This window comes from Rhynchophorus ferrugineus, unplaced genomic scaffold (genome assembly GCF_030347505.1).
Source record: "Rhynchophorus ferrugineus isolate W39M unplaced genomic scaffold, kcgeb_rfMv2 rfM3, whole genome shotgun sequence".
Classification (NCBI taxonomy): domain Eukaryota; kingdom Metazoa; phylum Arthropoda; class Insecta; order Coleoptera; family Curculionidae; genus Rhynchophorus; species Rhynchophorus ferrugineus.
This window is the reverse complement of record NW_027472582.1, coordinates 4,813,485-4,840,679: the sequence shown is the minus strand read 5'-3', so window position 1 is coordinate 4,840,679 and position 27,195 is coordinate 4,813,485. Positions and strand designations below refer to the sequence as shown.

Sequence of the window (27,195 nt, the reverse complement as noted above, 5' to 3'; positions counted from 1 at the left end):
AAACTAACACTAATGCTCTTACTACTTTAAAATGAATTTAAAAGAAACTGGAAGAAATTAGGCCATTTTTTAGATTATATCTTAGATCCAGAGAGATTAGACCATATCTTAGATGGACTAGCATCAGTTTTTTTTCCACTTTTCAATACTGAAAATGACACTCTTTCATGGTTTAATATCGTTTCTCTAATGGTCTGTTGAAAATATGTCATTCAGAATTCGTTTTTATCTATTCTTCCATTTCTCCACCAATTATCTTCTGAGGTGCTGTTATGGCTATTAGACAGTTGACTCTTTTTGCTTATCTAGTCCACGAATGGCCATTGAAGAAAATACAGCACATGATGTAAAAGCATAACTTATCTGCAGCAAGAAGAACATATCAAGTCTTCAATTTCTGAAAAGTTAACATTAAAGGCCAACTGTGTTTGCATATGTTTTAACTGTATTGGCTTGATTGATGCAATATTCTATACAGATCTCCTACTATTGCAACAATGGCTCGTTCGATTCCTACTGGGACATGATTATAAATTTATGTTTATGAATCACAATTCATGACCATGACCGGATGTCTTTTGTGATGATCTCTAAGTTGATCACTCGCCCAGTCAGTAGGGTTAATGCTGAGGGCCGTGGTTCGGAGCCCTTGTAAGCAGTAGGTCTAGATCAGATAGAATTTAGTTGGTAAAGAGGAGACCATATAATATATATTAAAACATTTTCAACTGTAGTAAAATAATATTGGCAGCTTTACCGTTAGAAGAAAAATGAAGAATACCACAATAAAGTTAAACAAAATTTAAAGTTACTTACTATGTCGTCAGCATTCTAACAACAGCATATGGGAAGTAAAATAAATAATATAATGGACGATGGATGATGGGAGAGGATGAATGAAACGAAACAACAAAATCAAGAAAAATTATTTGATAAAACTCATCAGGTCTAACAGATTAATACGACAGGCGTTGTAACTTTCGCAGTTCTGAGTATTGGTTCCTGCCTCTTCAGCTTGCCAGTATTCGAGGAAGTAATCTTCTTTGGAGTCGGAGCTTGTTGATGGTCTGAAATCAACAACGTCATTTTCACTGCGTATTAGGTAGTACTTGTTTCAATATAATATAGAGTACTAAAAAAGTGGATTCATGTATGATACTTAATTATAAAGGTTTTTAGTTATCTCTGCTACAAGTTTGGTTCCAATTAATACTAATTAATAGTTAATAATAATTTAATTAAATTTAGGAATATTTCACGAAAGAATTTTAAAAACTCCTGTAAATGGTTGAAAGTAATTATAGATAGAAAAAATCAACCTAGTTCGATTTTATCAACAAACATTTAACAATTGACCAAGTATATAAAATCACAGACATTACTGAAAAAATAAAAACAAATTTGCTCAGCTCAGCATCAGTTCAGTACCGTTGTCTCATACAACGTGGGGCGAAAGTGCCGCTACCATTGTGATTGCCTATAACTTTGCTCAAAGAAAAGATAAGTGAGTTTGGTTTTCATAAAAAGTTTATTTGGTCATTACATTTTTTTTTTCGTTATGATTGAAAAATTATATCGGCTAAATGGTGACCGCGATACGCTATACAACTTTTGACTCTATTTAAGGCATTTTTCATGAAATTCTGCAAAATCTGAGGCTGAATTTCTTCAATTTCGTGACGAATATTGTCTTTAAGATTTTGAATCGTTTGGGAATCCTCACATAAACTTTTGATTTTAAAAACCCCATAAGAAACAGTCTGGTGCTGTTAAATCCGGAGATCTGGCTAGCCATGCTAAATCGCCACTTTTCGAAATTAGTCTTCGTGAAAAAACGTCATTCAATAATTGAATTGTTAAACAAGCTGCGTGTGCTGTGGCCCCATCTTGCTGAAACCACATGTCCTCTAGTCCTTGCTCTTCCATTTCAGGCACAAGAAAACTTCAAGTTATCTCTTGGTACCGTTCAGCAGTAACAGTAACAGCAACACCTTGGCCATATTCAAAAAAATGGGGACCAAAGATGTTTTCAGCATGACTACCACACCAAATCCTACTACAAAAATGGTATCGAGAAGTTGGAGGGTCGAAAAGTGCCCGACCTACCACTGTAAAACACATTTTTTTAGCAATTTTTTTTATTCAACATAATTCCCTTTAAGAGTATTACACTGATTATAGCGACTCTTCAACTTTTCGATGCCATTTTTATAATACGATTTGTCCCTTGCTTCAAAATAGCGCTCGGTTTCGGCGATCACCTCTTCAATCGATGAAAATTTCTTCCCAGCGAGCATTCTTTTGAGATCTGAGAACAGGAAATAGTCACACCCACTAGGGCCAAATCTGGAGAATACGGTGGATGAGGAAGCATTTCGAAGCCGAATTCACCGATTTTTTCCATCGTTTTCACTGACTTGTGACACGGTATATTGTCTTGGTGAAGCTGCATTTTCTTTTTCTTCAAATGCGGCCGTTTTCGACGATTTCGTCCTTCAAACGGTCCTATAACGCTATATAATAGTCGCTGTTGATGGTTCTCCTTTTTCAAGGTACTTAATGAAAATTATTCCATGTGTATCCCAAAATACAGACGTCATAACCTTGCCAGCCGACTGTTGCGTTTTCCCACGCTTTGGAGTGGGTTCATCGTGTGCAGTCCACTCGGATGACTGTCGATTGGATTTCGGAGTGAAATGATGGAGCCATATTTCATCCATTGTCACATATCGACGCAAAAACTCGGGTTGATTACGCTTAATCATCTTCAAACACTGCTCGAGTCATCAACTCATCGTTGATTTTGATCAAAAGTGAGCTCGCGCGGCACCCACTTAGCACAGACCTTTCTCATACCCAACTATTTGTGAATGATATGATGTAAACATTCAGTTGATATCTTTAGAGTATCTGCTATTTCCTTCAATTTCAATTTAGGGTCATTCAAAATCATTTTGTAGATTTTTTAAATATTTTCGTCGGTAACAACCTCTTTTGGGCGTCCACGACGTCTACCGCCTTCGGTGGTCATTTCACCACGTCTAAACTTAGCACGCCAATCCTTATTGGCTAATTTTTCAAAGGCATTGTCCGGAAACTCGGCATCAAGCCAAGTTTCTGCTTCAACTGTATTTTGTCCCTTCAAAAAGCAATATTTTATCAACACGCGAAATAAATTTCTTTTTATTTATTTTTTTTCACAATAACAAAAGTTACCTCACTCAAAATACTATAATTTGCAAGTTAATGATCCGACTGCTATCAAATTTACACACTCATTTGAGGGTTAGGGCTAACTAGAAAACATATGGATTTAATTTGAGTGACGCCATCTATATGTCAGGCAGGGGACATTTCAAATGACCATAACATAATCGGTTGTAAAGCCTTTAAAATTGATTTATAGGCCTGATTATTAATATATTTTAAAAAAAGTAATGCCACTTTTATTAATAAATATTATCTATTTAAAAAAATTAAAATACAGCGAATGCCAATCTAATTCAGACAAAAACGAGTGCAAAAAGTCTCCTAGCATACTTACGTTAATAGGATATGGAATAAATCTCCTAAAACGCCGTTAAAATGTTGCATAGAGTATGACGCCGCTTCGCAGATGCTCCTTAAGAGGCACGCCTTGCCTGGATATCCTTTTCTAAAAGGAAAACATAAAGTAAGATGTATATTCCGTGTCTACGAACTAAAGGAGATTCGCAGGAAGCGTGGAATCTCGCTTATTAAATAAAACGACCGTAAATTGTTTCAAAACTGTTACTAACATTATCTTCGCTCGTTTAATTTTCCACTACTTAGTTTTTATTTAAAACTATCTGATATACGCCCGCATCGCCGAGTACAGGAAAGCAATTGAGTGTGGAATATAGGTGTAAAATATGAACAAAATTCTTCATTTTATAACAATAATAACAGGTCAATTGAAAAGTTGCCGGAATGACACATAGATGGCGCTACTAGAATTAAATCCATATATTTTTAGTTAGCACTAACCATCAAAAGATGCGTGTATAAATTTGACAGCAGTCGGATCATTAATTTGTAAATTATAGTATTTTGAATGAAACAACATTTGTTATTGTGAAAAAAATTGATAAAAAGGAATTTCGCGTGTTGATAAAATATTGCTTTTTGAAGGGAAAAAATACAGTTGACGCAAAAACTTGGCTTGATGCTGAGTTACCGGACACTGCCCCAAGAAAATCGACCTTCAAGGATTGGTATGCTAAGTTTAGACGTGATGAAGTGAGCACCGAAGACGCTATTGTGAACGCAGTGGACGCCCAAAAGAGGTTTTTACCGACGAAAACATTTAACAAATTTACAAAATGATTTTGAATGATCGTAAATTGAAATTGAATAAAATAGGAGACACTCTAAAGATATTAACTGAACATGTACATCATATCATTCATGAATATTTGGATATGAGAAAACTTTGTGCAAAGTGGATGCCGCACGAGCTCACTTTTAACCTAAAACAACGACGAGTTGATGATTCGGAGCAGTGTCTGAAGATGATCAAGCGAAAAAAACTGAGTTTTTGCGTCGATATGTGACAATGGATGTAACATGGCTCCATCATTTCACTCCGAAGTTCAATCGACTGCCATCCGAGTGGACTGCACACGATGAACCCGCTCCAAAGCGTGCGAAAACGCAAGTCGACTGGCAAGGTTATGACGTCTGTATTTTGGGATGCGCATGGAATAATTTTCATTGACTATTTTGAAAAAGGAAGAACCATCAATAGCGTTCTTGGACCGTTTGAAGAACGAAACCGCCAAAAAAACGGCCGCATTCGAAGAAAAAGAAAGTGCTACTTTACCAAGACAATGCACCGTGTCACAAGTCAGTGAAAACGGTGGCAAAAACCCACCCATCCACCGTATTCTCCAGATCTGGCTCCCAGTGACTATTTCCTACTCTCAGATCTCGCTGGAAAGAAATTTTCGTCGTATGAAGAGGTGACCGCCGAAACTGAGGCCTATTTTGAAGCCAAGGACAAATCGTACTACAAAAATTGTACTGAAAAGTTGGAGGGTCGCTATAATCTGTGTATCACCCTTGAAGGGAATTATATTGAATAAAAAAAAACTAATTTTGCCAAAAAAATTTGTTTTACTATGGAAAGCTGGGGACTTTACAATTGACCTGTTAACTAATGCCTGTTTGTGTGGGCGTTAGATCTTTTTATTATCATTTATTATAGTAATGTACTAAATTAGCACTAATAAGCTATTTGTTTTTGCTCTATTTAATCTTCTGACTAAGTCAGTATCATCTAGGAGCTGGAGAACGCAACATTGATGTGCTGATGGAGCCTCAGTTTATGTCTTTGAGAATAATCCTTGCTAACCCCGTGGGCAGTTGCTACATTAATATACTTATGCAGATTGTCATTACGAATTTAACATGGAATAGTACCTTGTTCTGGAAACTTTGTATATTTCTGTTACTTCCGTAGATACAATCGCAGAATTGGACACCATAAATCTACACTTGTTTCAATACTTTCAGATTCGGATCAATTCAGATGACGTGAGTCTACTGTTTTATTGAAATTGATGATCATATAATATATTGAGGAGACTTTTAATAAATAAATAAACTAAACTTGGCTAGATTAATGGTTTAGCTCAAGGGAGATACTGTTCTTGACATCCATAAATTACCTAATGGATGGGCAAATCGTGTAGAAACAAAAATAAAATTCAAAACAAAAAAATCAATCTATTTTAAAATGACGTATTTTCTTTTAGCAAAAAAAGTCGAAAATAAATTACCGGATAGTATTCTACTATATTTTATAATAACTAGGATATATCTAAAACTATATCTAACTTCTTAATGCGAGTTCCGAATGACGATAGGTCCCATTCCAAATAAACGTTACTTGGCAAAAGCAAACTCTAAAATATAACAACAAAAACTATTCAAAATAATAACTTTAATACGTAAAATTAATTCGCATTAAAAAATACAACAAATATCAGAATTATGCGGAAAAAATGTAATTTTCATGTAAGAAAATAAACGTTATCGCGTATCTGTCCACTCAGCCGAATCCAAAATCCCAAACAAATAGAAACGTATCAAAGACAAATTCCACCCCCCGCCGTTCTTCACTCAAACCCGAGCGACCTTTAAATAGTGTATTTATTTTGGTCTTGTATTTATATTAGTACATCAAGCCACCAAATAATTCCGCTGAACAAACACAAAAAGGCGGCATTAATGTTGAGGCTAATGGGTCCGTACCGTAGGCCCCGGATAAATATGGACCCGCTGAAAAACAAAGTAGATCCATAAATCCCATTCCCTTCGAAATCTGTTTTAAACCAGGCATCACAGTGGAGGGGCGAAGGCTTGAGGGACGTTAAAGGGCTATTATTTCCTGTGAATTTACACGCACGCAAAAAGTATAGAGAGTAAAACATTGAAGGTGGTTTCGTTTGGTACATCTCAAGGTAGTCATCTTGTGTCAAGATATAACAACAATAAATCATTCTAAATAAAAACAATATTTCCTTTCTTTTATTAACACCCGTCATCCCTCTTATAGGCCTCAAAAATCGAATAATTCCAATTAATTTGAAACTTCGAAAAAATGCGAGGAAAGAAACGAGCTTCCTAATGTACTTGGACATCAGGACATCTCTAATAATCTTGAATAACAAAAAAAAAGAAATGTTACTTAACTGACGTAATTAATCATTAAAACATCAAACAATTTAATACTCGAAACAAACACATAGTTACAAAATAAATACTAATATATTTTACCAACCTCCATTATATATAAATCCCCAAATATCAGAAAACATTGGAAAATATAAAGAAACAAAAATGAATTCATTCGAAAAATGTATAAGGAAGAATAAAAAGAAAATTTAAAATAAACGTTAACGTCAGTTAGTCGTCACATTAACTAATATATCATAATGTATATGTATCTCTCATGAACTAGACAGTAGAAAATATATATTATGAACCAAAAACATGAAACATTTATCAAAACTCTATAATAACGTCAGAGTCCTCTATACAAAAATATTAAAACTAACTTGTAAAAAATGAACACTTACGCGTCAAATTTTGAAATCAATGATTCGTATACTGATCTTCTTCCGAGTGATCGGTCACTAACTACTGGTGGATATTGCAATTGAGTATCATTAAACGGTAAACTGTAATAAGCTTCTAAGAAAACAGCTCCAAATACATCTATGTTTATGTCAGTGAGCGGCCACGCAACTGCAACGTATAACTGAAATTATTTAAGATTACTTTATGCAGTGTTAAAACAATATAAATGACATACACCCATTCCGGAACCGGAAGGAAAGTGATACAGTGCGTTATATACATTGTATGACTGACCAGTCACTCTGGATGTCAAACATATTACACCAATAAATACATAAAGCAAACCCCTAAAAAAAAGCATCAATACAAAAAAAAAACAAACTTAAACGCTTACCTTACATCTTTTGACTAAACGTATTAGAACGAAATCCTAGTACTAACAGGAAAACAAATGCCGGTATGTTGATATAACAGTTTTCACACTTATTAGACCGTTATCCATTATGAAAATAGTACAGTGATTATTAAATACCATTCATATGAACTAAACATTATTTAATTAAATATTTAAATATTACCACATAATTTACAGTAATATAACATTATGTTTTAATACATGTATACAAATAACAAGTGAATATGTTAAAACTTATTTATTAATGAAAAAGTATCTTAGCAAAATTTAAAATATGAATAGATTTTAGGATAAATATGTAAATAAAAATTTTGAAATTTACAACCTCTTTTATTCCAGTCTGACGCCCTCTATGGGTTAGTAGAGAAAGTTAAAAGGATACAAGGTCATTTTCTTTAATTAACAAATTATTTCAATAAATTCAATTGCAATGAATTTTCAAAATGCACCCCATCAAAATTCCTGCCCTGAAAATTTTATTTAAGCTAAAAACAGCTTAAATATTTGCTGATTCAGGTGTCATCTATTGACTATTTTTCTACTTAAATTTAAATCATAATCCATAACGCTATTCAGGTCAATATAATATGAAATGTATTACTAAAAACTTGCTCATAAGTTAATTATAAATATAAATTTAATATTATTATCTAAATATCATTTTATTTAGTGAAAATTGATATTCTATAACAATAAAGTAATCTGTAAAAATATCAGATAAGAGATTAGTACCAATAGATGTCGCTCCACCTTGACGTTTGTTAGCATGGAAACGAACCTTTTCCGAAATAACATATGTTTGTGATTCAATGCGGGCTGTCTGCAATCCGTACAAGAAAATAGACACCGGCCATCTTTCTAGAAAACAGTGTTTGATTGATATCGTTATCAAAATTAAATCAGTTATTAATGTCAGAACCACAGTCCGCCTTATTACTTAGAAAACAGCTAGCAGGTTAGTAAAAAATTGTCTCTTTGATCTTCGAAAATACTGGCAGAACAAACCCGAAAATGTCGATAGGTCGAATAATAAAGAACTTCAACCAAACTTCGATCTTTTTTTGTCTGGGCGAACCTAGATTTTTAAAAATAGTTTTTGTACTGTCTTTTCAAGCTATTTTTTATCGTGTTCCAGTAAAGCGTGCGGTATTTTTGAGGTTTTCATGGTAATCAATATCAGACCTTTTTTTTATCAGTTTGTCAGACGAATCCTTCCCACTTTTAAGTTTAAGCTTAGAATTTGAAAATAATGCTTAGAAAATACGTTTCCACGGGATTAAAAAAAAGGACACGTGAAATATTTTTGGAAATAATCCAAGAACTGTTTAACGTATTTTTTTTTTCACTTCATAATTCTCCTCATCAACTTAACATAAAAGTTTTGCAACCTTCATTAGAAATTCTGTACTGTTACAAAATACATTATAATTGAGCAATATTTCCTGTAAAAAAGTTTTTTGCATAGCAAGGCCCAAGAACCTTTGTCTTTTCCTGAGTTGTGTGAACTTTTTTGACCTTGAGAGGTAGTTTGTTTATGTTGTTTTCTAAAAATGTTAAGGTCTCTTTTCTTGAATTTTTAAGGGCATAACCGCATTATACAATTTGAGATGAATGATGTTAATTTGTTCATCATTTTTATGCTGAAATATTAATCCATACAAGCTAACGTAGGTATGAATCATCTGCCAATAATTATTATATTAGTGAGACTTGTTAATACTTTACATTCAAGGATGATAATATATTGTCATGGTAGTGTATCTATAAAAATGGCATGTTTCATACTAGGATGTACAAGAAGGGTTGGTTGAAAGGGTCGCTGACCTTGAATATATTATTTAACATTACTTTACACTTTCCATTTTTTGTTTTAGAACTAAATAAAAACCCAGTAGAGGGTTTTTCTGCGGGCCTCATAGACGATAATGATATTTATAGATGGGAAGTACTTATTATAGGACCACCAGACACATTATAGTAAGTATTCGTATTTTGTATTTTCCTCTCTTTACCTATATATTATTTATTTATGTAGTGAAGGGGGTTTTTTCAAATGCCACCTATACTTTCCAAAGGAGTATCCCCTCAGGCCACCTAAAATGAAATTTGTTACAGAAATATGGCATCCAAACAGTAAGTCGACAACCCCACAATTCACTATATTTTTATCTTAACACCATTCTAATTGTAGTTGATAAAAATGGTGATGTATGTATATCGATCCTACATGAACCAGGAGATGATAAGTTTGGTTACGAAAAGGCCTCAGAAAGGTGGTTACCCGTACACACTGTAGAAACCATTCTGATATCTGTAATTTCAATGCTTGCAGATCCGAATGATGAAAGTCCTGCTAACGTAGATGCTGCTGTAAGTTTGTTTATTTTTTTTATTATTTCTAAATATTTGTTCTTTAACCTCAAAATTGTTGTCAAATGATTTTTTAAATTCAAAAAATATTACAGTTGTTTTTTATTTGTTGATTCATGAGGTAATTGTTTTTTTTTTTTTTACTGATATATTTTGTTAATTTTTAGAAAGAATGGCGAGAATCTTATCCGGAATTTAAAAGGAAAGTGGCCCGATGTGTTAGAAAATCACAAGAGCAGGAGGAGTGTTAGTAGTGCTTATAATTTATTATAAAAATAATAACTTTTTTAAACAGCAGCCAATCGAGATACGTTTTTTCATTTTGATTGAAACGAAGCAACTTTCCAACAATGTTTAAGAAGTAGAGAACTCGTTAAGGTTTTCGTTAATTAAAATTCGGGCCGAACAGTTTGAGGAGATCGATCGCAAAACGAAACGTGTATTATTTGTCTTCAATGCAATATTTAAATAGCATTTCTACGCTGATGTGATATATGTTATATAACCGTTAATTGCCTGTTCAATATGATCGTTCTGTTCAAACTGTAGCGTTTTAAATATTTTTTCTCCTTTTTACTCAAATATTTTAAAAACTCAAAAATTTCTTTAGCTAGGTTCTCGTAAAATTAATAATGAATACATTTCGACCTGAAGCATTACATCCATATCCTATTAATAGTATTGATCTCCATCTGCAGTATCGATGATCATGGTTAAGACAATCATTCTGGAGGTAGTAGCCTTACAGGAAACTTAAGTCTCACGAGTAATTTTTACAACTATGACGCACATATTGTAAATATCACAAGATCAGTTCCACAATGTACAGGGACAGGTTTAATGCCCCAGGTCGAATCCTCTTGTTTGTACATTAATGAACGGTAACTATTTCCATAATGGCATGATTCGAACGAAGCTCCAACAATACGGTGTGCGCTGGTCTTCTGAATACGTTTTTAGTTTAATTTTAAAATAAAATCAGTTAGTGGAAGGTTAACGGAGTTGTTTAATTTTCATTTCGTGTGTTTTTTCTTTCTTGTCATTCATACACAGCACGTGAACGAAACGATCGATAGGAAATTAATAATAGCTGTGTCTTTCTTTTCTTTTTGTATCGAGGGAGCATATGCTGTTGAATACCATCCAATGCTAGTTTCGATGCAATATCGTTAGATATTATCCTATTCCAAATGCGATCCAGTTGAAATGAGATTAACATCAAAAAGCCTTGAAGAATATTTTCTCTCCATCCGAGATTTTTAGATAGCGCAGCTGCAGAAACACAGTCGACTCTGGTTTTTTTTTGTTCTGCTCTTTTTCGGTAATAAGATACTACTACGCTAGACTGCAGAAAAATACTATACTTTTGTTTGTTGAGGGGGAGAGCCACCAAAAAAACAAACGATCTGTTCACTTTTTTTTCTCTAGTATTTCATTTTCGATGAACGCACGTCCATTTTTTTCCTGGCCCTCCTCGACAAGAGGTTCTAATACGTTTTACGTTCCACGAGTAATTTTTTTGATAAATACAACAAAATGTGTTCGCTAATTTTATGTTTTAAATACCTAATATTATTTTAATATTATAAACTTTAATTCAGCAATAGATATCCCTACGATTTGTTCTTGTTTTTCTTTCCAAACCCCGATTATAGCGTAAACATACCTTATATTTGAAGACGCTAAATATTTGCCAAAATAATTGATAAAATTAAACGTTCTAAATGAAAAAATCAGGACTGTTATGGACAGGATTTCTTGTTTTTGACCTTTTGTTGATTATGTATGATCTAAAATTAAAAAGCAAAGCAAAATTGACAGTTTAAATTTTGTTTTATTCCGTGTATGGCCGTTTTACTTACGCTAAGAATGTCACATCAATAAGGATACACGTTTTAAATACATCACATCAACTTTATTTGATCAATAGCTGACCCCACTATTTGTTCTTGCTTTTCTTTTCAAACCCCAATTATAACCTAGACATATATTTAAAGACATGCAATTAATATTATAAATATGCCAAATCACAATATCTGGCTTGTCAACTTTATTATTTTTGAAGTTTATTCATTTTTTTTTTGTAAGTTTGACAATTACTTGAAAAGTGACATTTCAACATATTCATTGATATTTACAAAGTTTTTGAACTTAAAAAGCATTTTAATCCAGATTGACCAGAAAAGCTATGGTTGATTTATTTTCATTCTGTGTATGACGGGTTTTCTTACACAAAAAATCAGTTTCTTCCTTGTTACTATAAAGTGTAGAAAGTACTTACAAACTTATATTCTAATTAAAATATTTATTAAGAAAATCTTTAACCACAAATCTTATTTTAATGCGGTTTTGTTGATAGTATCCGGAATATCGTCGGCATTTGTACAGAGTAAGTAATAATACAAAATTCTTGAAAAATTATTTATCTGATAGGACGTATAGGTTGTTTTTTGTTACAAAAATATTTATTGACATTACAAGCTGTCAGGATAATAATTTTGTAACTGACTTGTCGAACTTATCATTGATGAATGATTGAAATGTGACAAATAGGAGTTTTGCTAGTATATTTTAAGCGTTTTATATACACAAAAAGTAATACGGAATTAAAATAAATATATGTTTTATAACTAAGGTAGCGGAATCTTTGAAGCGTTGATTTTCAGTACATTGACATTTAATTTAGCATCTGTTATTAGAAATATAAGGAATAGAAATTCACTTGAACAATGTTATAAATGAAAATTGAACTTGTTTATTAATTATAGCGTAGTGACCTATGACACTGTGATAATATTTTGTCACGTACACGTCAATTTCATTCACCACTGGTAAGTGATTAAAAGTAAGATAGTGATTAGTAAAAGTGAAATATAGTTAAACAGCTTTCGCTGTTCTGGTGAAGTTTAAACCTAATAATTTACCTGTTAAATCGTCGAACTCTCAATTTTAGTTTTCCGAGAAATTGTGCGCACTGATCGCTACTGCCGTATTTTAGAGTAAACTTTTAATAGTTTTTACTATAAATTTCCAACATTACTATAACGAAATAGACGTGGATAGTTCGTGTTTTAAAAAAATGGTAATTACATTAGAGAATTACGTTGTGAAAAATGTACATGTAAAAATACATTTTTAGGAACTGTTTCTACACAATTAAAATTTAATTCAAAGAACATTGGGTTTATGCGGTTAATTTGATAAGTGAACAAATTATGTGATAATAATACTGAATAACTGATATATTTAAGTATGCTAGATAATTTAAAGTGATTTAAACGAAACGGTACTGTGTATTATAGGAATTTTTTTTCAGAAGCTGTCGCGGGTTTCTGGTTTCTATTTTCGACTGTTGTGCTATTAGGGTATAAATATGTTTCCGAAAAGTCAAGAGAAATATATAGGTCACGGGGTTAGCGGTAGCAATGTCAAAAAGTTGCTAATTTTCCATCTTACCTACACCTTAATTACCGATTTTCAATAGTAATTTGTCATCTACAGACACGTCAAGTTCATTGCTCGTAAGCATTTTTTTGGTGGTCCGTTGTATGAAAATAGTCAATTGTGTGCTAGATTCAAAGCAATGCGTTTAGAACTGAATGCGTCAAAATTGACGAATGTGTACGTTCTTGATATTCGATACACTAATTACTATGCGAATTATAGGTACTCCAAAAAGGTGTACAAAAACGATATACTCAGTTTTTCAAAATGAAACAGGTTCAATGTAGGAAAGTTATTCTTACAAATCAAAGATTTCCAATGGAATGTGGTTACTAGTGACTGTCCATATCACATTAAATTTTCTAATACTAATGAAAGGTGTTTATTCAGAGAAATTGGTAGGGTTCAAGATGAAGATATTTTCAGCATAACCCATATTAAATTATTATCATAAGTTGTTGGTATTTTTTCAAATGTTTCGAAACCGTGTGCCAGCTAAGCCATGCTGCGTCGATCTGAACGAGTAGAATGGACGATGGATATGACAGTACTTCCCAATAGAACTCTTGCAACGTGCGGCCCAGTGTGGTTTATGCAACAGGACGACTGTGAATCTCTTAATTGCTATTGCTTATCTTTTTTCCGACAATATGTTGTTCAATTTGTTCTTGGATGTACTTCAACCGTTCAGATGATGATGGAGAAATGGAAAACTGGTATTACAAGTAGCAAAATGACAAAACTATCGAGTTTAACAGTTTAAGTTGTTTAATATATACATTTGATCAAAATAACATGCAAGCACTTAGTAACGTGACATATGAGAAGTTCGAACTGCATTTATCGAAAAATAATAAATTTTACCTGACCATCCTTTTCTCCCGGAATTGATGATATTTCACATGGGTTATTAAAAGAGCTGCCACTAAAAGCAATCATCATATTGACATACGTTATTTAATGTCTGTTTGAGACTGAAGCATGTTCTGAGCAAATTGCTATCTCGGAATGATTGTCGCCTGGTGAGATCATGTCTATTCGAAAGAAAATTTAGAGTTTCGCATGAAGGAACATTCTCAACATAAACCTATTTCGGCTGGAGTTCCCCAAGATAGTGTCTTGGGGCCACTCCGGTATCTGCTCTACACTGTCGATATCCCAACAACAAAAGAAAAATTTGCCGACGAGACAATTATTATGGCAAAAGATATATCTCTGCCTAAGGCTGTATAAAAAGTACAAGTATCAGTCAACAAGATATACAAATAGATTAGAGAATATACCTTAATAACAGGTCAATTTTAAAGTCCCAGGCTTACCATAGTAAAACACATTTTTTTGGCAAAATTATTATTTTTATTCAACATAATTCCCTTCGAGGGTGATACACGGATTAACCCTCCAACTTTTCGAAACCGTTTTTGAGGTACGATTTGTCCTTTGCCTCAAAATAGGCCTCAGTTTCGGCGATCACCTTTCGAGCGAGCATTCTTTTGAGATCTGAGAACAGGATATAGTCACTGGGGGCAGATCTGGAGAATACGGTGGATGAGGAAACAATTCGAAGCCCAATTCATGGATTGTAATAATCATATCTAATGTAAGATATATTTAATAAAAATAGAGCCGGCCTGTGGTAATTTTCGGGTGGCAAGAACCGCAGTAACATGAGTATGTAGCCACTGTATCATATGTACAAGGTAGGTAAAAAATTGACCGCAGTACACTTCCTTCTGGTACTACTGCTTTAACTTCTTTTATTGTAAAGTAGGCTTCCTCTTGTTTCTGTTTCTTCGGTAACATTTCCTGTAGATTATGAACGCGACCGTCGTGCCAGTTGAGGCTAGTGATTCGAAGGCCATATGAAGAATAGGCCCAGTCCAGACAAACCCTATTTCGTAAAAAATAGTACTCAAGCCGAAAATCAGCAATGAAGCATATTTTACGGAACATTTGTCACCAACAAATCTAGTAATCTGTTTTCGCTCATGCAAACTGCACCCAATTTACTTCACGATCTTAGTTAATTTTAGAACAAGTCCAAGCGACATTGCCGGCGACCGACAGCAATAAACCAGCGATTATCCCAAGCATAACAATAAAACCATCTCTCTGTGCCGTTGCGGCGGGCATAATTTCTCGACGGAGTGTCGTCTTCATGAGGTCCCCTAAATCATCCTGTCCCGTCTCCAAATCGTCGCGAAAGCGAAACAAAATCGAACAGATACTGTTCGCGATCATATCGACTATTTTTAGATGACTGATGGGGACATGCCGTCGCCTCGGTGTGAATAAACTCTATGGAGCCGAGAATTCGATGCGGGCGAGTTTGGTTCGGACAATTCTGAGCCGGTGTTCGGTCTCGATTCTGGAGAAAGCGGTGGTTCCTCCATGGGGTATCGCGTTTGTCCTTGGTCGGTACGATTTTTTTTTTCGGTATTGGCTCGTATATGAATATATTTTATGGGTCACTGGTTTTTGATGCGGGTAGGCAAGTTTGGTTTTGTTTCGTGCTTGGATTTATGACCTAATAACAGGTCAGTTGAAAAGTCCCCGGCCTACCATAGTAAAACACATTTTTTTTTGGCAAAATTGTTTTTTTTTCTTCAACATAATTCCCTTCAAGAGTGATACACTGATTATAGAGATCCTTCAACTTTTCGATACCATTTATGTAGTACGATTTGTCCTTTGATTCAAAATAGGCCTCAGTTGCGGCATTCGATCTCTTCATTCGACGAACATTTCTTCCCATCGGGTATTCTTTTGAGATCTGAGAATCGGAAATAGTCGCTGGGGGTCAGATCTGGAGAATACGGTGGTTAACGAAGCAATTCGAAACCCAATTCATGGATTTTTAACACGGTGCCTTGTCTTGGTGAAGCAGCACTTTCTGTTTTTTCAAATGCGGCCGTTTTTCAGCGATTTAGTCCTTCAAACGGTCCAATAACGCTATATAATAGTCGCTGTTGATGGTCCTTCCCTTTTCAAGGTAGTCAATGAAAATTATTCCATGCGCATCCCAAAATACAAACGCCATAACCTTGCCCACTTTACACAGAGCTTTCTCATACCCAAATATTCGTGAATTATATAATGTGCAAATTCATTTGATATCTTTAGAGTGTGTGCTGTTTCATTCAATTTCAATTTACGGTCATTCAAAATTATTTTGTGGATTTTTTAAATGTATTCATCGGTAACAACCTCTTTTTGAGCGTTCACTGCGTTCACCGTCTTCGGTGCTCATTTCACCACGTCTGAACTTAGCATAGCAATCCTTGATGGTTGATTCTCCTGAATGAACTCGCTCCAAAAGCGTGGGAAAACGCAACAGTCGGATGGCAAGGTTATGGCGTCTGTATTTTGGGATGCGCATGGAATAATTTTCATTGACTACCTTGAAAAAGGAAGAACCATCAACAGAGACAATTACATAGCGTGATTAGACCGTTTGAAGGACGAAATTGCCGAAAAACGGCCGCATTTGAAGCAAAAAATAGTGCTGCTTCACGAGGACAATGTACGGTGTCAAAAATCCATGAACTGGTATTCGAATTGCTTCCTCATCCACCGTATTCTCCAGATCTACACCCCAGCGACTGTTTCCTGTTCTATTTTGAAGCAAGGGACAAATCGTACTACAAAAATGGTTTCGAAAAGTTGAAGGGTCGCTTAATCAGTGTTCACCCTTGAAGGAAATTATGTTGAATAAAAAAAATTTTACTAAATAACTGTGTTTTACTATGGTAGGCCGGGAATTTTTCAATTGACATGTTACATGATGTTTGTATGTTTTTTTTTGGAAATATTTCACTATTGGTAATCGCGAAATCATTAAGAATATGTGACAGAAAAGTATTTAGGATAAAATCTAAATTTTACTTTTACAATTTTGTTTGGAATCGTGATTCATCGGCAAGCAATCGCGAAAAATTAACTGACAAGAATGTAAAACAATCTGAATTTGTATATATAACGGGAGATTGATTGGTTGATGTAATCAAATACGATATTAGTCCAATAACCTGGATCAATAAGTGCGAATAATGTGGATAGACTAACATAATAAACAAACGTATCTCACTTAAATACACATATATTATGGATATTACTTAATTATTATAGTTTTCTTTAGTTTGAAATTACATTTAAGATAGAAATATTTTTCGAATGTTCAAAAAGGTTTCAAAATACCAACCAATAAGTTTACGTTATAAGTCTAAGCCATTATTCACGCTATGCATTACTAGTACAAAATTAATTAGAAAACAGGTAATGTTCTTCATTCTTTAAAACGTCAATGATGAAAATTAGAGCTATCAACCAGCAAAGTTGTGAATCACAAGTCTAGTTTGATGCGGCAACATTGTAAAATTGGATAGACTATAATACTGTTTGGTAGGATTTCATTGTTCACGTGTCATGTATAAGCATGTACATTTGAAAAATATGTAATGAATGGGTACTGATACTGTTCAGTCAGTACTGATACTATGCCTGTTTGGAGTATTTAAAGTACATAGATGATACTAGATGAAAAATATAAAATTGTAAGAGAGAAATCCAGATAAGGTATAGTCTATTCAAAGTTTTTTTTTACTAATGCATCATGGGTATTTGTGACGTCGAAACATTGCAATGTTGCCGCATTAACTCTGAGTTTTAGTTCAGTTTGGCTTTGACATACAAGAAAATTCTAATCTAAATAAAATAATTGAACAAAAATTTTATTTTTTTGTTGTTGTTATCTATTTTTTGTATGAAATTAATTTGTTAAAGAATATTTTAAAAAGTAGATCATATATCTAACATTTGATAACATTATGGGTTCCTTACGTAATCATCTAAAAAAAAAGAACCATCAAACGAATATCATCCGTTTGTCGTTTGTTTATGCTTTTGTTTTTTTTCGGAAAAAGATCCTCTTGTGGCACCTACGACGGTATCGCGCGCGAACATGAAAAAAAACACATATTTTTAGATGTTGTTATATGCTTGACCCTGAAGTAGTCGACCACGTAGAAACGCCCGCTCCTACCTTGACTATCACACCTTGACACACTAACTGACACCAATTTCTGGATTATTTCCGGCCGTACCGTCGAAAAAATCATCTCTACCCCCTCGAAAAAAAAAAGCTGCACATAATGCAAAACTAATTGCCCACCTTCGCCATCCCAGCCTACCTTGACCTGTCGCGCGTTAAAATTGGAGCGTCACCGACGCCCGAAAAAAATGACTATCAGTGGTACAAAACCGAAATATCGCCTATATCCAGAACAATGTCTCCGTACGGATACATCGCAATGTGGCGGTGTACTCGTTGACCTATATTAGTATCAATTTAGAAGATGTCAATAACAATAAAACATTGATTACACTAAATGTACAATTGTGAATATCAAGGCCAACTATAAAAATCAAGCATTTATTTAAAGAAATTACTTTTATTAAATTATTATTGGTCGTTGCCGACTAACCTTTAATTTGTCTTCGCAATATCTTAAAATTAGGTGTATATCTAGGAGGACCCTAACTTAATCTCTAGTCTAATGTGTATGTATTAAGAGTTAAGTCTGTTTTTTAATTAAGTGCATCTAACTACACAAGATCAAATGTTTTGATACCTTTGAATGTGTGTAGTGTGCATCCAAGAGCCATATTACTTCGATATTGACATGAGAATGGAATCTGACCTCATATCTCCACATTTCCTTGATTTCCTGAGTGACTGAGTCAGGGAACATCTCCATAATTGAATTCTCTAGGTCCATATAGGTTTTAATACTTGCTTGCATAATGATAATTTATCATGTAGCAGTAATTATAGTTTTCTGATTCATTAATTAACGTTAATCATTTCAAATCCGAGATACTTAGCTATAGATATATACTCAGCATTGTTACTATATGGAATGTAACAGGTCAATTGAAAAATCCTCGACCTACCATAGTAAAACACATTTTCTTGGCAAAATTAGTTTTTTCATTCAACATCATTCTCTTCAAGGGTGATACACTGATTATAGCGACCCTCCAACTTTTCGATACTATTTTTGTAGTACGATTTGTCCTTTGCTTCAAAATAGGCCTCAGTTTCGACGATTACCTCTTCATTCGACGAAAATTTCTTCCCAGCGAGAATTATTTTGAGATCTGAGAACAGGAAATAGTCACTGGTGGCCAGATCTGGAGAATACGGTGGATGAGGAAGCAATTGGAAGCACAATTTATGGATTTTTACCATCGTTTTCAGTGACTTGTAACACGATGCATTGTCTTGGTGAAGCAGCACTTTTTTTTCTTCACTTTCTTTTCGGTGACTTCGTCCTTCAAATGGTCCAATAAGGCTATGTAATATTCGCTGTTGATGGTTCTTCCTTTCTCAAGGTTGTCATTGAAAATCATTCCATACGCATCCCAAAATACTGACGGCATAACCTTGACAGCCGACTGTTGCGTTTTTCCATGCTTTGGAGCGGATTCATCGTGTGCAATCCATTCGGATGACTGTCGATTGGACTTCGAAGTGAAATGATGGAGCCATGTTTCATCCATTGTCACATCTCGACTCAAAACTCGGGTATATTATGCTTGATCCTCTTCAAATACTGCTCCGAATCATCAACTCGTCGTTGTTTATGGTCAAAAGTGAGCTCGCGCGGCACCCACTTTACACAGAGCTTTCTCATGCCCAAATATTCGTGAATAATATGATGTACACATTCAGTTTATAGCTTTAGAGTGTCTGCCATTTCATTCAATTTCAACTTACGGTCGTTCAAAATCATTTTGTGGATTTTTAAAATGTTTTCGTCGGTAACAACTTCTTTTGGGCGTCCATTACGTTCACCGACTTCGGTGCTCATTTCATCACATCTAAACTTAGCATACCAATCGTTGATGGTTGATTTTCCTGGGGAAGTGTCCGGAAACTCGGCATCAAGCCAAGTTTTTGCTTCAACTGTATTTTTTCTCTTCAAAAAGCAATATTTTTTCAACACGCGAAATTCCTTTTTATCCATTTTTTTCACAATAACAAAAGTTGCTTCACTAAAATGCTATAATTCACAAACTAATGATCCGACAGCTGTCAAATTTATACACGCATCTTTTCAGGGCTAGGGCTAACTAAAAAACATATGGATTTAATTCTAGTAGCGCCATCTATGTGACGGACTGGGGACTTTTCAATTGACCTGTTACGTTGAAGATCTTCTTTGATCAATATTTTTTGTTATTAAATAGTCACACGACGCCTTAAATAACGAAGAAGAACCCAATTTCGTCTGCGAATATTAAAAATATTAATTTACGAGACTCATATTCGAGATATATATAATCGGGATTCAAAATATACACCAACCATCAAGCATAACGGCATAAACCTTATTTTTTATTGCGGCAAAATATGTTTTGATCTAGAATGACCCAAAACTATTATCATATTTACCCGATCTCGCTTTCCGCGAACATAAACCTCTTCAATCGAATCTAAATATTTTCCCGCAGGCTTTCCCCAAAATCGCGTTACGCATAATCACTTCGGTAATTAAATTGGACGGTATCAGCGAGTCATTAAGCCGCACAGTCATCCAGCATCGGGGAAGGCATCGCTCTCATTCATTAGGTTTGTTGTGATAGCGAACTCAAAGAAAACAATCACGCCGCTTGCACTATTCTCAAGAAAAAAACATCACACGACAAAATCAATTAACGCCAATCAACACCGACGGCCATAAATCACCGGAAACCAGTGGCGGATGGCGCATAAGCGCTGCAGTGTTGGCAAAGCTCTCCCAAAAAAACTAAAGAAGCAGGCAAATAATAATTATAGTCTGTTCAAAGTTTTTTTGTGCATACTTCATCAAGATGTTTAATGTATTGCCTGCTGCAATTGTAAACTCGTTTCAAAATCATCATTTTATTCTAGTTAAAAGAAGACACAATGCTGTCTGATTAGTTCGAACGTGTAAACGAATGAGCCCGTCAATATCATTCGGTTATCAGACGTATGCAAAATTCTTGAAAGCAGTAGTGATAAGAGGTTATAACTAACCTATAAACTATTATGGCTGTATAATTAACTGTAGTTTTTAGATGTACTATAATGTTAATTTCAATTATATTTGATATCATTTTTGTTCAATTATTTTATTTAGATTATAATTTTGTTGTATATCAAAGGCCAACCGAACTACAGCTCAGAGTTGATGCGGCAACATTGCGACGTTTTGACGTTACAAATTTAGATGACGTATGTACCATATGTAACCTCACTAAAATACTATTATATATTTTCCATTAGTTACCAAAAAGTTAATCTCACTCAGCATTCGCGAATTATTGTTATAACAAATGATAAAAAACTGCAATGGAAGAAGTGCGAGCCACGGAAGTAACTTGGGCCAGTGGAATAACCTACCCTTGGTAGGTGACGAAGTCTTAATTAATCTGGGCCAGACGATCGTGACGATACTGTTTAAAATTGGTACTTAATTTTAAATCTTTAGGGAATTTTAGTAATTTCTTTAAAAGGTTTATCAAAATATCTCTATTCTTTAAGAGATTATTTGAAATTTTTTTTATATTTATTGCAAAAAAATTATCGATATTTTTTTCCTCCGTTTTATCGATATATCGAAATATCGATATTTTTTCCGGTGGCCAACACCCCTACTTTAGACCAGTTATTAATAACTAGCGTTGGGAACTATCGACTGAAAACGATTATCGACTATTTAGTAATTGACTACTTTTTACTATCGACTGTTTCAGTCGCTATTTTTGTTGGACTGATTTTACTACTTTTTACTAGTGACTGTTTCAGTCGACTGTTTTTAGTCGCTATTTTCGGTCCGACTGATTTTGTTACTATTTTTGTTATTACTTTTAGTTACTATTTTTAGTTCTACTAGTTTCATTCGACTGATTTTTAACGTTTTTTTAATGTGCATTTGACTGAAAATAGTAATTACTATCTTCAGTCGCCAGTTTTTTGACTATCGACTGTTTCGACTATTTTCAGTCGGTAGCTCCCAACGCTACTAATAACAATATTAATAACCGTGACTATGTGAATGTGAAGACATTTTTTAAATATTCATACGAAGACAAGATGAAACTCAAAGGAAAAGGTAGACTAATACCAGATATTATTAGTGAGAAATGTGGTGCAAGTAAAGGGAAAAGTTACACCTGTAAATTTTTAATACAGACATTTATTTAAAAATTTAATGGATTTGTGGATGTAACAAAAACATGCATTGTAGTGTTTTCCCTGCTTACCTTTTGGTACCGATAAAGCTTGGACGATCAACGATCTAGAGCACTTAAGTTTCAAAATAAAAAGACATGAAAATTCCAAAATCCATCTTCATAATTGTATGCAATTTGTGTTATTAGGGTTAACTAATATTATGACTCAATTAGATTCTGCGTGTTGTAGAAGTATACAGAGACATAATGAAAATGTGTCAAAGTATCGTTTGAATTGACTCTTCGGGACACGATGAGAGCGATAATTCCCAGAATCCGGAGATATTATGTAAAGTTATACATTTTTCCGATGAACTAGATGCAACTCTAAGTGAGCACCTAAAGAATGCTTCAGTATTTAAAGGTACCTACAAATAAATACAGAACGATCTGTTTACAGTGTATGCTTGAAGTTTGGGAACGGATGAAACAACTGATGTTGCTGCAAAACTTCAACTGTAAGTTATTTTTAGATAGGTTCGCGATGGTGAGCCATTTGAGCTTTTTCGGAACCACTTAATTCCTGAAAAATGTGATGCAGAAAAACTTAGTAAAACAATTTTAAGCGTTATAGATCCTGTAATTCAAATATCACTATTTCATTACTTTTTTCACTACTTTTTAACTAGCAAGGAAAAATCCTGTCCAGAATTTTGAAAGCGATATTATTCAATTTCGAAATAATATTGATAACATTGTTAGTGAAGTATTCGATATAATAAGTCATGAACCACCAGAAGAAAAACGTAACCGTCCGCGCAACAGTAAATTGATCACCGAATTTCTGCTTTAAAGGTATTTGATGTTATAAAAAATTGTGCAAAAGATCGATTTTATTTTAAAGAGCATCTAGTAGTTGCATCATTTTGTTTTCCCATTACTTTTCTGAAGATAAAATCACTTCCGTATGTTCCTTTTATCACACACTTGATAAAGAACAATTACGAACTGAACTGTGAGTTATTTATTCAAGAAATGATTGCAGAACATTAAATGGTGTACTACCTCTTCTAAAATATTTAATACCAAACAATCTAGGAGACACGTTGAAGGAGACCATACAATTATTAGAAACCATGAAAACAACTCCTATGGCATCAGAGGCCGAAAGGTGTTTCTCAACACTAAAGTGATCTTTAACAGCTCTCTCCGTGCTATCTATTGAGAAAGTTTTAATAGACAAGGCGTTTACCAAATTTGCGGACAGAAAAGAACGCGGGGTGGACTTAATTTATAAAAAATAGTTAAATTTACATTAAATACACCGTAACGTCAGCTATCAAGAGCCGCCACTGCCGGAAACTATTAGAAACTGAAAAAATCCAAAGCAAAAACACCAAAACATCCATGTAACACTGAAAAAATTAGTGATAGGCGCGCCGGGCCACGAGGGGTCAGGAGCGGGGGGGAGGGTGTTGGATGCGGAGAGGTCACCACCTCAACGTATATAACTCCAACCCGCGACATTGGTCAGCTTCATAATCGTACTTTCGACGGTCCAGAAAACAAGCGTCCCATTATATCTCGAAAGAGTCACGTAAATAATTTGCAGTAGACACCGTGTCTGGCCGATACACCGAGCACACCGCTGCTGTAGTACCGAGTGAAATCCTGTTTTCGCTTGAGGACAGGTTAGAAGTTATCGTTCACGATCAGGAGATAGTTGTTGTTTCGGTGACGTGATTATAGTGATACCGAGCGAGATAAACGAGCTTCCTAGTGAGATTTTTTCTTGTGGGTGTTGTTGTTTTTCGTCTACGCGAGCTTAGCGGTGAACAGAAGTCGACATGACGATTATAGTGACTGGACCAGACAGTTTGAGGGATGCCAGTGCCCTCAAGAAGAAATGGTGAGTTAAAATATTGCTTCATACCTTTAAATCATCTTGAAATGTTTCTGTGAAACGATTTACATGAAAGAACATCAGCTATCGTATTAATAGTCTAACTAAAAATGGAATAATAATTGATATTTGTCATCTATGCCTTGAAACTACGAACCGTTACTTAAAAATCGATTTAAAATAACAAGAAAATGATCTTAAACGATACAAAAATATACAAATCACGGGTTTTGATGCTTCAAACGACGGAAAAACAAATAAAAATCTCGTTAAAACCTTTAAACATCATATAACTACTTTCTAGAAACTATATTAACATTTCTTTAGAAAAATTGAATATACTACACCATTAAAAAATAAATTGGCTCTAAATAAATATTATTCCCATTAGCTTAAAACTATATTTTTGTATTTCGTTCGTACGTTTCGTATTGTAAGATTTAATAAAATTCGATAATATTATCTATATAAATCAATCGAATTTGTCTGGATATTTCAAAAACACTATACTAATATAGCATGCGATATACACACTGTAAAAAATAATAATCGAAAAGACATTAAAATATATAACAAAAATTGAGATGATTTTCGTTGATATTCAACAGGTGTTCAGTAAAATATTCATCAAATTAAAAACAATTAAGTTCCACAAGAAAACAATACAATAAATAAGAATGTAAAACAAAATGTCTTGAACACTCCTCTGTGTAAAAAATATAAAATATAAGAATAAATAATGACCTACTAGCCAAAAGGCAAAGTGTATTAAAGAATATGCAAATTAATAACAAGAGGGTAAAAAGAATAAAGAAAACATGAAATAAAATTAAGAGAAAACTATCATTTTGAGAAAATATACAAATTTAAATATCCTAATATCAAAATATAGATAAAAGACACAAATTTAAAGCAGCAAAACTCATTTAAAACCGGATATACTCAAGAATGGCATAAAATAAGAACCTACAATGCACCAATAAGAATAAAAAAGACAAATATTGGGTACTATACTAGTATCAGACATAATTTATTTAGTCAAAATTGTGTAGACAAGTGTGAATTAAAATGAAACCTATGTAGAGAAAAATCTGCACTAAAAGATCAATAAAGCTTCTTCGGAATCATCTTGACATCCCTTATTAAAAAAACCATATATCGAAAACAAAAATATTAAAAATGTGCATTGAGTGTAGAGAAAGAAACAGCATCAATTAATTTATAATTTCTTTTAGTATTGAAAATAATTGAAATTAAATTGGCTTAAACCTAAGCCTACTATATACTACTATATTGATTATCAATAAAATAAGAGAAGTTCTACATAACAATAACTTGAACATCACACGGTTTTATGGAAAAACATCAGTCTAAAGTATAAATAAGACTAAAACGATGTGTGCGTTGTGGATGGTTGCCAAGTATTTCAAAAAATAAGGATTCGAATCAAAAATTCGGAGAAATTAGTTCATAAAAAAAACTGATAAAATAATAACGGAATAAAAACTGTGTCAAAATAAAGGCATTGTAACTTCATATTTTACCTTGTTATAAATGTAAACAAAATATTGTCATTAAAAGTGTATTAAAAATATATTTTTAGAATAAATAATATTTACCTTGTAATTAAAATCTTAACAGATACAACACCATTCAAGCATTTCCAGAATATAATTAACAAAAATTCCTTGAAACTGTTTAAATTAGATAAGCAACCCGTGAAAAAATAACAAAAAAAAAAGAAATTAAACAGTTTTCTTTCATCATTTATCTATAAAAATATTTTTTTTATATTCTATCAATGTAATCTAATTATCATTTAATTAATAATTTTATACTATTTCCATATCTTGTAAAAATAAATTTTATAAATAATAATCAAATTAAAAAAAACAAACTTAGAAAGTATATGATTATTATAACCTTGAAAATATTCTATTTTATTCAGTTTATGTCTACCATTCTAAACCACATTCACAACGTAAATTCGGAATATTGATTATTATTATTTCATAGTTTTTAACCATTATATCATTCTGAATTAATTAATATTGGAAATAGCATTATTACTAGGAAAGAAAATACATAAAATAATGAAATATTCTCGCTTACTATATATACTACTAAACGTATAGATGAAATTATATAGATTATCAAAACAAATGTCACTTGTTCTGTCACTGTCATATTCATTGTCGAAATAATGAAACAAAAAATATCAAAAACAAATTTTTAATTATACTTGTCACGTCACTATCACTGTAACATTTAATGCAGGTTTAATTAGTGTTGGGAATAATAGAAATAATCAATTATTGTTCAATATGGAGGGTTGCATAACATAAATATAACATATATGATGTAAAATCAAATATATCAGTTTATTTTGTATGTTTGTATGTTCGAGATAATTAAACCACACAATAAATAACCGATGTGATTGAAATGATATTAGAAAAGATAGATGCCACCTAAATTAAAGGAAGATGACAAACAATGGTACTGTCGACGAAATGTGATGACATCTGTCATTATTTCGGTGGTTCGTCGTTATTTAAAAACTCTCGCTTGATTGTATTCTAAACTGACCTCAAATAAAGATTGTGTTATGTCTTATTCGTCAAAACAAACGCCCATGCTCAATCGAATCCACAAATTAAATTCGAACGGTCAGAAGTAATCGAACAATTCTGCGAAGCAATTCGTGGAAGTATTATTTTGGAATATCCAGACATACATTCAAATAGTTTTATTTTTC

General features: G+C 33.4%; 3 protein-coding genes across 8 annotated transcripts in view; 2 read left to right on the top strand and 1 right to left on the bottom strand.

Annotated features, from left to right (window-relative positions):
* Positions 1–915: 915 nt before the first annotated feature.
* On the bottom strand, positions 916–7,597 carry LOC143193758 (uncharacterized). The gene is made up of 5 exons (XM_076400118.1): positions 7,504–7,597; positions 7,340–7,451; positions 7,104–7,285; positions 3,545–3,655; positions 916–1,067 (listed from the first exon to the last, which is right to left on the bottom strand). Coding segments are annotated over exons 1-5 (549 nt in total). The 5' UTR covers positions 7,506–7,597; the 3' UTR covers positions 916–925.
* A 656-nt stretch (positions 7,598–8,253) lies between these two features.
* On the top strand, positions 8,254–11,512 carry Ube2g1 (ubiquitin-conjugating enzyme E2G 1). The gene is made up of 5 exons (XM_076400119.1): positions 8,254–8,474; positions 9,394–9,496; positions 9,555–9,652; positions 9,711–9,889; positions 10,057–11,512. The coding sequence occupies exons 1-5, from the start codon at positions 8,429–8,431 to the stop codon at positions 10,138–10,140; spliced, it is 510 nt and encodes a 169-aa protein (XP_076256234.1). The 5' UTR covers positions 8,254–8,428; the 3' UTR covers positions 10,141–11,512.
* Positions 11,513–12,696: 1,184 nt separating this feature from the next.
* Positions 12,697–27,195, top strand: part of Asator (tau-tubulin kinase asator) — a 61,480-nt gene continuing 46,981 nt past the window's right edge. For 4 of the 6 annotated variants that reach the window (XM_076400106.1, XM_076400108.1, XM_076400113.1 and 1 more), the window contains exon 1: positions 22,453–24,443. In XM_076400106.1, the coding sequence (XP_076256221.1) occupies positions 24,382–24,443 (62 nt within the window). In that variant the 5' untranslated portion in view covers positions 22,453–24,381. Of the gene's footprint in view, positions 12,721–22,452; positions 24,444–27,195 lie in introns of those variants that run through there. The other 2 variants (XM_076400112.1, XM_076400107.1) reach the window with 2 other exon arrangements.